The 10,429-nt window shown below is 35.6% G+C and overlaps 4 protein-coding genes across 5 annotated transcripts; 2 read left to right on the forward strand and 2 right to left on the reverse strand.

The window, feature by feature from the left end:
- The first annotated feature begins 19 nt into the window (after positions 1–19).
- Positions 20–3,804, forward strand: LOC105313792 (centrosomal protein of 112 kDa-like). 2 transcript variants are annotated; one of them, XM_020000045.1, is made up of 25 exons: positions 20–117; positions 163–223; positions 275–380; positions 434–682; positions 726–810; positions 855–916; positions 964–1,050; positions 1,092–1,175; positions 1,227–1,326; positions 1,373–1,491; positions 1,538–1,669; positions 1,737–1,832; positions 1,881–1,939; positions 2,011–2,233; positions 2,283–2,330; positions 2,380–2,459; positions 2,504–2,603; positions 2,648–2,689; positions 2,733–2,855; positions 2,904–2,966; positions 3,014–3,066; positions 3,107–3,203; positions 3,254–3,343; positions 3,395–3,445; positions 3,548–3,804. In XM_020000045.1, the coding sequence occupies exons 1-25, from the start codon at positions 48–50 to the stop codon at positions 3,689–3,691; spliced, it is 2,424 nt and encodes an 807-aa protein (XP_019855604.1). In that variant the 5' UTR covers positions 20–47; the 3' UTR covers positions 3,692–3,804. The 2 variants fall into 2 exon arrangements, with proteins under 2 accessions (XP_019855604.1, XP_019855605.1); XM_020000046.1 differs by having other exon boundaries at positions 738–810.
- Positions 3,686–5,922, reverse strand: LOC100637926 (protein SPT2 homolog). The gene is made up of 4 exons (XM_020000049.1): positions 5,717–5,922; positions 5,495–5,648; positions 4,086–5,352; positions 3,686–3,922 (listed from the first exon to the last, which is right to left on the reverse strand). The coding sequence occupies exons 1-4, from the start codon at positions 5,774–5,776 to the stop codon at positions 3,802–3,804; spliced, it is 1,602 nt and encodes a 533-aa protein (XP_019855608.1). The 5' UTR covers positions 5,777–5,922; the 3' UTR covers positions 3,686–3,801.
- A 17-nt stretch (positions 5,923–5,939) lies between these two features.
- LOC100638054 (mediator of RNA polymerase II transcription subunit 7-like) lies at positions 5,940–7,867 on the forward strand. The gene is made up of 7 exons (XM_003388674.3): positions 5,940–6,122; positions 6,178–6,244; positions 6,326–6,420; positions 7,280–7,357; positions 7,415–7,488; positions 7,542–7,662; positions 7,710–7,867. Exons 1-7 carry the CDS (start codon positions 5,961–5,963, stop codon positions 7,794–7,796), a joined length of 684 nt encoding a protein of 227 aa, XP_003388722.2. The 5' UTR covers positions 5,940–5,960; the 3' UTR covers positions 7,797–7,867.
- LOC105313791 (von Willebrand factor A domain-containing protein 3A-like) lies at positions 7,766–9,219 on the reverse strand. Its single transcript, XM_011407501.2, has 9 exons — positions 9,103–9,219; positions 9,005–9,042; positions 8,852–8,958; positions 8,604–8,751; positions 8,495–8,548; positions 8,349–8,449; positions 8,217–8,264; positions 8,077–8,161; positions 7,766–8,028 (listed from the first exon to the last, which is right to left on the reverse strand). The coding sequence occupies exons 1-9, from the start codon at positions 9,128–9,130 to the stop codon at positions 7,939–7,941; spliced, it is 699 nt and encodes a 232-aa protein (XP_011405803.2). The 5' UTR covers positions 9,131–9,219; the 3' UTR covers positions 7,766–7,938.
- Between the last annotated feature and the right edge of the window lie 1,210 nt (positions 9,220–10,429).

The raw sequence follows: 10,429 nt of genomic DNA on the forward strand, positions 1-10,429 counted from the left end.
TGCTCAGTAGATCTTTTGCGCCAAATTGTGCGCGTAAGGTACAGAAAATGGACGACGAATTCATGGAACTTTTTCAGAGGATCAAATCCCTGGCAAAGAACCTGCAAAGAGGCTCGGGTAAGCAAAAATGCTTTGAATGATTCCTTTATACATGTAGAGTAGATGATCGTCATTATGTGGCACTGTGGATAAAGAAATTGATATCAGAGAGAAAGAATGACAAGTCAGTTAGCCTCCAAGAGAGGTGTTAAATGCAATGTGTACTGTACTCTAGAGCAACTTGCAATCATTACACCAGGCTACTGCTCAATTCTTTGCAGCAGACTAAACTTCAGCCACCATTCACAGCTATTCCACCATCAGGGCCCTTGCCTCTTGTTGTAAGCCAATGCAATATACTTCAATGTCTTCATATACTAGTATACATGCATAGAAAGACGAGTTAGACAAACTATTATCAACCAGTCCAGAGTATCATACTACCGATCATCCTTCTATTCCGGATAATTTCAGTTTTGTTCAGCAGCCAAATCATAAGCTAACAGAAACTTTTCCTCCCACAGCTGTCCCATCTCTCAAAGGAAACGCTGATAGGAATATTTCCTTCACCTCTCCTGGCAGAGGTGCAAATTATAAGTCATCGGTGAGATCCCTCTCCCTTTCACCAAGATGGAAACAAGCTGTAAGTTAGCTTTAATAAATAATGCCGTGTTTAAATTTAACAGACACATGTACAGAGAACGACTCGCAAGTTGTTAAAATTTAATTCCTCTGATTCTTCCTCAGATGATGATCAGGATGACATAAAAAGTAAGAAATAGATAAACTTTATATACTACCATGCATGACAATAGCCAGTACTACGGCAAAATCTTCAACTCCCAATAAAGCACCAACAAATGTAAAGAGTTTACAGGTGAGTTCCCTCAGTATTATCTATTGCACAATTGTGCATATTTATAGTTGGATTATGATGAAGGCAGTGACGAATTATCTGAAGCATTTGCAGAGATTTCATTTCCCCAATCACTTCCTAATAGGCATCCATCAGTGAGTAGAAGTGTAATATGTCTGTATTAGACCCTTAGCAGCTTTTATTAGGTAATTCTTCACACTTAATTGCAGCCAAGACACAAAATGAATCAATGCAGCATAGCAATGGGACAATTAAAAATGTAAATACATGCTATAAACAAACAATAAATGAGTCTAGCTTGTAATGACAGTTCCTTGACCAAAAGAATAGCGAAATAGAATCCTTGCGCATGGAATATTCGCAAAAGACTTGTCAATTGGAGCACAAGTGTCACCAGCTAGAGATGAAAGGTATACACTACTGTTCATATGCATTACTAGTCATTCTCACACACAGCATCACAACTGGAGAGTCAACTAAGTATAAAGAAAGAACAGCAAAGCAAAGAGCTACAAAGGATAAAGCAAGAGTCTCAACAGCAGCTTCTTCAGTCAAAGAACAAGCTCAAAAAGAAAGTAATAACGGACTGAAGTGATACTTAAGCATTCTGTTCTGCTCTAGTTTCAAGGTATTATTAGTGATTTAGAAAAAGAAAAGGTTGACATGGAGCATGAGAAGTTTCAGAACTTACAAGCAGTCATAGAGGATGCTAATGGGAAACTACTGAGTCTTGAAACGGAAAAAATTTCACTTGTAAGGCTACAAAAATATTTAACGTCTTTTGGTGCTAAATATTGATGGAATTTCTTTGTTGTTACAGAAACGAATAGTACAAGACCTTGAATCAAAGAACCACCAACTAACTCAGCAGCTTGACATCACACAACAAATGAAAGACACATACTTGAAGCAAAAGGTACAACATAATGCATACCAGTTACTTTTTTGCTAATATTATACTTAGAATCAATTACAAGAAGACAATGGAAACTTAGAAGCAAGTATTAAGCAAGCTAATGAAAGGTATGTTATAGTGTATCTGCTGATTTTTTTTGTTTCAGTTCTTCAAAATTTGGCCCTAAAATTTATTTTAGAATCAAAATGTTGGAAGAATCCTACATACAAATCACAGCTGAGAAAGAGGACACTATAAAAGAAATGGCGGGGCAAGCTGAGAAAGATATTTCAGCTCTCAAGACTCAAATGAAGCACAACCAATTAAGTGCAGCAAATGATATCTCTTGCCTTCAAAAGGAAGTGAAAACTTTACAAAACTATATTGAAGATATTAATGCTAGTCATAAACAAAAAGTGAAGGTGGGTGGTTAAAACATGTATTACTGTATAATGAAAATATTTATGGTAGGAAATCGAAAGCTCAAATCAGAAGCAGTTAAGTGAGAAAGAAACAAAGGTGTGAAAATGTAGAATAAATAATTATCGCTGCAACTTTTCTTTATAAGATAAAAGAGTTAGATAATTCTTTTAAACAATTACAAATGGAGTCATCTGATTCTTTGTCCATCCTTAAAGCAACTCTCAAGTTTGTTTTATATCAAAAATGAAAGTTTACTATAGCATGAATAGAGAAAAAGATTCTAAATACAACGATTTGGAGTCCAGACTTGAATTACAGACAAAGAAATTGGAGAAGGCAAACAAAGAACATCACAGTAGCATGCAAAAGGTGTGTTAAAATTGGCAAAATAATAGTGCCCTTATGTTTTTCAGGTCAAAGATCAACACATCAAAGCAATGCAACACAAACAAAAAGTAATAGTCACTTTTATAAAGAATATAGTTATAATTGTAACAGGTCATTGAGAATCTAGAAAAAAGTTTATGCGATGTTACGAGAAAATTTGAAGAACAGCCAGGAAAACTAGAAGCCAAACATAAAGAGAGACAAGCAAACGAATTATCCATTCTCAATGAGAAAGTAAACATTGATATTGTGCCATAGTGTAATTGATCTCCTAATGATAAGTATGCAGTTCAAATACAGCACCTGCAACACGACTATGAGATCAAGATTGCATTAGCAGAAGAAGTAAATCATTGATTTTGTTTCAATTACTGATGCTCCGAATTATTCAGAGCATAGCATCATTGAGCATGCAAGTCAAAGACCTTCAAGAAGAACAGGAAAGGTAACATGACTATTTAGTAAGGTTTATCACTGAATAAAAGAATGAAGGTGGAACAAGATGAAGAGATTAAACAATTGCAAAGAGGAAACGAGTTAGAGCTGAATCAAATAAGATCACACTTTGCATCAGAAGAAGCAGTAAACTGATCAGTAATTGATTTCTTTATAATGTTATCCATGATATACAGGCACATCAGCAAGCTATAGCTGAAGCTATAGCAAGATCAGAAGAACTCAAAACTCAACTAGTTCAGCAGAAGAAGGCACACGAAGCACAAGTAAGAATAAACTGATTCATACTTCATCAGGTAAATGTGTATAATATATAGCTATCTCAAGTGAAAGCTAACATTGATCAAAAGCAAATCCTCACAAGAAAAGTACGTGCACAAAAAATTTCACATATTTTATGAATTTTTGAAGTTGGTCAAAAACCACAGAATAGTACTTAGTGTCTTTTTATATAATACCTTTCCTTATAGGAGTATGAGGACACCATTCAAGCATTGAAACTTGAGATTGATTTACTGAACCAAAGAGCTGAAGTACTTCAGAAGCAGCTGGCACAATTTCATACTTGCTCGAGCCTCAGAAAACACATAAAGTCATGCCACAAGAAATACTAAAAGATATAGAATATCCAATAATCATTATTAAATAGTAGAGGACAATATTAATATAATAAAATTAATTAATGTCATGATTGAAAATGATATCATACAACAGTTCTTTTTTATTAGTGTTTTTTAATCTTTTTTGTTCCACTAGTCGAAGCAGATGTTTTGGTACGTTTCCTGCGCAGCATTTCTTGTTCTCTTCTAATGTCTTCTGCATCTTCCATTTGACCAATACGTGCACTAGTAAAAAAAATGAAATAACATAGGAAGTGCTAATTGAATTGACTAAAACCTTCAATTAAGCCCACATCCACTATTCATTAGGATAAAAACACTGATTCTTATCTCTCTCTCTCTACCCTACATTCTCTCTCTCTACCCTACATTCTCTCTCTTCTATTACCTCCTGTACTCTTCAAATTGTTGCTGTGCATAGCTTGACTCCATCAACGTGTCATCATCTTCCTCAGCAGTCCTTGTCCTATACTTGCTACCAAATATCTCTTGAATGGCGGACGAGTAGTCCTCTGCTCCCTCCTCTTCTCCCTCGTCCTCGTAACTGTCAACAACAAAATCGTCCAAGTCGTCATCGTCATCATCGTATTCGTCTAACTCAAATTGATTGCTATGTATGTAATCTCTCATCTCATCAACCCAACTACTCTTGTAGTTCAATGATGAGCCAGAGCGACCACCAGACCCATCTTTGATGAGGCGGGCGCTAGATGGTACACCTTTTGGCCCATAAAATGACTTTGGACGGGATCCCCTGAGACTGGAACCTCCTCTAGACACTGGTGGACCTCCTCTAGACACTGGTGGACCTCCTCTAGACATTGGTGGACCCCCTCTCCCTCTTCCTCTAGTATTCATCTGGCCTCTGCTAGTTTTAATTCCACCAGCAGCTGCTTCTTGCCCTCTACTTCCTCCTTCCCCTCCCACACTACCTCCTACACCTTCTGGCAGTCTTCTTCTCCCACCATAGGGTAATTCATAAGGATATACTCTTTCTACTGGTTTTGTTGTTGTTATCTTTCCATTTGTAGTACCAGATTCCTTACTGCTGCTAGCTGGGCCAGGCTTGCTTACAACTGGAGCTGATTTCATACTCTTTGTTGGTGGTATTCTCCTGTCCTCTTCTTTCTTCTTATCTCGTCTTTGCTTGTCCAATAATGCTTTACCGATTCCTGCTCCCGGTCCTACTGATTGCTGTTTCCCTGTTTCATCAGACAACAAAGAAGAGCCAACTCCAGTACTTGATCTGTTGTTCTTCTGAGCCAGTTTAAGCAACTCTTTAAAATCAACTGGTCCACCACTTCCTCCTCCTCCTTTCTTTCCAGCTGGTGCTTCTTTAATACGAGGTGGTGGGGTCTGACTCTTATGAGACTCACTTTTACTAAATTTAGATTTAATAGTTTTATCAGTGCCAGCAGGTTTAGCTGAGAGTGGGCGGGGAGACGTTGATTTTGATTTACTGCTAGAAGAAGTACTCTTGGAGGAACTGGTGGGAGTTAATAATCGTGACGCGGAGGTTGATGATGGGTGTGGTTTTGAAAGAGAGGACGAGTGTGGTTTTGAAGAACTGGTAGTGATATTAGGTTTTTTAGTGGGAGCATGACTCTTTAATGCCCTTTCCAGCTGTTCCTGTGCCTTCTGTGTGAGTGGCTCACCTAATAAATAATTAATGAGAGCTAGTACACATTCAAGTGGTCAAGCAGGAAATGATAATGCATTAGAACAGAAAGTAAAACTGAGGTCATGTCCTCTCTCCACACTAATTACTGTCAGTATCAAATAGTTCTCATTCCTTACCTTTACTTGATAAGAGTCCTTTGTAAGCTAATCTTGATTTAACGAGCTTCGTTTCATATTCTTTTAATTTCTCGTTGGCCAATTTCTTCTTGTGTTCTTCTTTGGTCTTTTGGATGATCTCTTTCTCTCTTTCTTTCTCTTTTACTTTTTCAAGCTACAAATAATAATAATAATTATTATACATATATATATATACATAACATACACACAAGACAGACTTACTTTCTTTAATGTTAGAGATTGGTTAAGTGAAGCTTGTTTCATTAACTGTTTGAAGTCCATACTTCCATGACTCAATATTGTAACCCTATTCTCTCTCCCTCTGTCTCTCTCTCGCCTTAAAATGTATCTGTCTTGCTTTGATGAAGAATGTGAGTTATGGTTGCCTAACTTGCCTTTAGAAGGAGTGTCTAATAAGGTGTGTCTGCACTGTGTCATCACCGGATGGGTTGGAACTTGGAACTGCATGAAAATGGCTGCAAGCGAATCTGAGGCAACTCAAGCTTTCCCAAACCCTCCCTCTATATTGTACAAGCTCTACACAGACGAGGCAGTAGAATCTGGATCTGCTCCCAAACCTCCTCCTCCTGTGCAAGGACATTATCAAATGTTTGGAGCTCCATTTAATGTTAGCTGAGAAGTGAAAAGGAATGGATATTTTAAAGCAATTACTGTTTTGATAGACTGGAGATGCTATGATTCGTTCACTGGAGGAGCAGAATGTACAGCGTCTTTATCCACAGCAGTATGGTAAGTGCAAAAGTGCAGTGAGTTCTCGGTTTTACCTTATGATGATAATTTTGGTAATAATAATTATGCTATTTTTACTAGACAAAAAGGTTGAATTGAAAAAGTTGAATCGTTCGATATTAATCTGTTTCTTGGAACTTTTGGATATTCTCATTGATAACCCATCTTCTCCTGAGGTATGAATCCAGGGTTTTCCACAGGATTTCTACTGATTTAGTACAGTGCTTTTCAGTGGATTTTTTTAATAAATTTTGAAATTTCCACCAAAATTTAATTTGGGTCAAATTTTTTTTTAAATAAAAGAAAAAAATTTACCACTTTTATAATTTTTATTGTACATATACATGTACTTATGTTGCGTAGAAAGTTTGAGCTGATTCTGATCAAAATTGGGTTTTTTATGAATTTTTAAAGTTGCTCCAAAATTGGGCCAAAGTCCCTGTACTATAGTACAGGGTGAGTGGCCAAATTTCACCAAAAATGAAAAGGTGAGAATTCTTCATTTTTATAATTTTTTCTGATGCATATACATGTATTTATGCTGCGTAGAAACTTTGAGCTAATTCCGATCAAAATTAATTTTTTTATGAATTTTTAAAGTTGCTCCAAAATTTGGCCAAAGTCCCTGTACTATAGTACAGGGACTTTGGCCAAATTTCGCCAAAAATGAAAAGGTGAGAATTCTTCATTTTAAAATTTTTTTCTGATGCATATATATGTACTTATGCTGCATAGAAACTTTGAGCTATTTCCGATCAAAATTGAATTTTTTATGAATTTTTAAAGTTGCTCCAAAATTAGGCCAAAGTCAAATTTCGTCAAAAATGAAAAGGTGAGAATTCTTCATTTTTATAATTTTTTCTAATACATATACATGTACTTATGCTGCGTAGAAACTTTGAACTGATTTTGATCAAAATTGGATTTTTTATCAGTTTTACATTGCTCCAAAAGCCATGTACTATTGCGTTGCCATGAAGCATGCTGTTTAGCCACTTTTTGGTGTACTTTTTTCCACTTGTTTGTTTCACACAGCGTAATGATAAGATCAAAGATCTCAGCATCCTGTTCATTAACATGCATCACTTGATAAACGAGTACAGACCACATCAAGTAATTAAACAAAAATTAAATTTTTTAATTATTGCTAATATTTGTAACTGATTACAGGCTCGAGAGACACTTCGTGTGGTTCTAGAGAGACAAAAGAGACAAAGAGATGAAATGATACAACAGATAACCAGGTACAGTACTCGATACCTTCTCTCTTCTAAGAACTAGCAATGCTCTTTGGTAGAGCAATGGAAAAAGCACAGACTATTTTGAAAACGTGTGACGGTAGCTTAAAGCAGCTCATAACAACTCTTCCAGCAGCAGAGGATGAGCAGGAGGAAATGGAAACTTCACAAGCAAATGAAGTTCGTTGTTTGATCTCTTTCGTATTTACCTCTTTTTTTTCTATCAGAAAACTGATCAAAATCCAGTGACACTTGATTCATTTGTTGATTCACAGGACAGAGATTTGATTAAATATGTAGATACTTTCAAATAAACATTAATTATCATTAACTTCTCAACTCTCATTTCTTGTTATAATATGAATTAGATTATGTGAAAAAGTAACTCCAAATGTACATTGTGTATATATACTACAACAAAAATATAACAACAAACATCTTGACTGTACATATCCATTAGCTGTATCTCCCTAAGTAGTAAAGTGATTGTTTGATGGAATAATCAGCTAGTGCAATCTCATCTGCTAGGCCTTTAACATCATCTCCCTGCATTAAATATATAACTTGACTATTCAGATGATTTGTTCAATTTACCAGTTGTCTCTCCAAGTATAATGCTTTAGATTTTTCTAGTACAGTCGACTTGTCTAATTGCCTTTCACTTGAATAAAAATGATACCTATAATAATTTACAATTAGTTATGACAAACTTTCTACAGTATACTATAACTGACCTTCCTTTAGTCTCCTTTGCTATAGTTTGCAAAAAGCATAGGGACTCACTAAATATAAGTACACACATAGATGAATGAATATATATGTTCACACATCATTGATAAACACAATAGCTAGTATTATCATCTCACTTCCTAGTTGTCTGATATGCTATGCTGTTTATGTGCCAATTGAATGGAAAGGCTTTCTTTAGTTCTTTGACTTGTGACATGAGATAAGTAGAAGTATGGTCCTGCAGTTATAGACTAATGACAAACACACAATTATTGCAACATACTGTATCTCCATCACTGATTAAATAAATTTCTTGTCCTTTTTGTTTCAGTGAACACTGTACAAGGTAGTATTTTAGTATACATAGTACTGTTTGTACTCAAGTAACGTACTGTTATTGCTTCATCTAGATTACTGCAACCTCCAAATATAAGTTTCTGTATCCATCCTTCAGCCTCAGATCTCTGCCTTGAGGTATTGGGAACAAGGCTTGTTTGCCAGGATGTAACATCAGTCGAAAATGCAATAATATTGAAAAAACTATAAACAATACAATAATAATAACAACAACAACAACAATACTAATAATACTAATAATAATAATAATACTAATAATAATAATAGTTATGTTACTTTATACCTGATTCGCTTTTTTGCCAGTTGCTCTCTCAGTAGTGTCTTTAGTTGATCCTTCAGGTGTGACTGGTGGACTCTCATTGAGCTAGAGACATCAACCAGAATAACAACCTGGCAAATGCATACATTAAACTCACATCAAATTAATTAATCATACCTTCCTTCCTGCTATGCAACCAAATACATATCTACTATCTAAGATCAAAATATTACAATCAGTCATTGAATCAGTGATACATTTCTACTGATCAGTACCTGTTAGCAACCATTGCAGTCTGTCCATGTATCTTGCTTTAACAGCAGTGAAAAGTTTCCATAATTTTCCCAAGTCTTTGTGACTGATACTCAGCTCAGCAACTCGTCCCTAACAGAAGACAAAAAAATATTCTCTTAGAAACATTATTAACACAATTTTTATGATGTGTGCTCACAGCCTAATAAGGACTATAGAGTATATAAGGTTTGTATAGCATCTTGTCACCATGTTAGAATTAGGTCAGAATAAAGATGCTGTGTACAGTAGCTTTGCTCTTTGTTGTCCTACTACCAAAAAGTAAATCATCTTTAAAATGTTGTTATTATTATCCTAATAGGTACTGAGCAATGTACAGAGAGGTTTATGGAGCTACCACTAGTGATGTATGGAGCAGAGAGAATAGGAATTTATCCACTTCAAGACTTTGTGGATAGTAATACACTAAGAGTCCTTACAGAGTATCAGTTCAATTGTTCATCCACTAATATAACCAGTCTTATATTGGGTATTAATATAAGAGAAGTTTCAAGAAGTGGTACACTATATCCCAGTGTCCAGGTCTTTAGACCTAATGGTAGTCTAGTGACTGGTAGTGAGAGAACTATTTATTATTCTACCTCTAATGTCAGTACTAGTGGAGTGTTTGAATATCCACTCAATCCTCCTATACCAGTAATGAGTGGAGACCTGTTAGCTGTATCACAACCAGAACTAACAAACAGTGCTGTTAGAATCAGATACATTGCCGGAATTAGTTTTAGTAGCAGTCAAAATATACTCATAGGATCATCTTTTGTTAATTTGAATGGTTTAACAACTACTGATGGGTTGATATTAGTATATCCAGTAACAGGTAAGACACACACTCACTGTATCATTGAATTATTTTACTATCATTAGATGGATACTGTGTTAATAGTGCCAATTCAATCAATGCTTCATTTATTGAAGAGAAAGCACTTGAAGTACAAAGATCACAGCCTTTCTATCGCCAAAGCCAATTCATTTATCCATGGATTGTATTCTCATGTAATGGATCAGTTACTAAATGGATCTTTGGAGCGGACAATAATGGGACTTTAAGTCAACCTGAGCTCCAAATATGGCGTCAACTGGGTCCCAATAATTACAATAAAATAGGATCTAGTTTAGTTAATGCTGATACAATGATTGGTACTAATCTCTATGAGTTTATTCCTCAGACTCCACTGCAGTTTCAGGAAGGAGACATATTTGGTGTTTATAGTGATAGAACTGATGGAGAAAGATTAGTTCTATACGAACGAAGACTGAATGGGCCAACTAACCTACGAGTCAATGGTAGTC

The sequence above is a fragment of the Amphimedon queenslandica genome, unplaced genomic scaffold (genome assembly GCF_000090795.2).
Source record: "Amphimedon queenslandica unplaced genomic scaffold, v1.1 AMPQUscaffold_13217, whole genome shotgun sequence".
Classification (NCBI taxonomy): Eukaryota; Metazoa; Porifera; class Demospongiae; order Haplosclerida; family Niphatidae; genus Amphimedon; species Amphimedon queenslandica.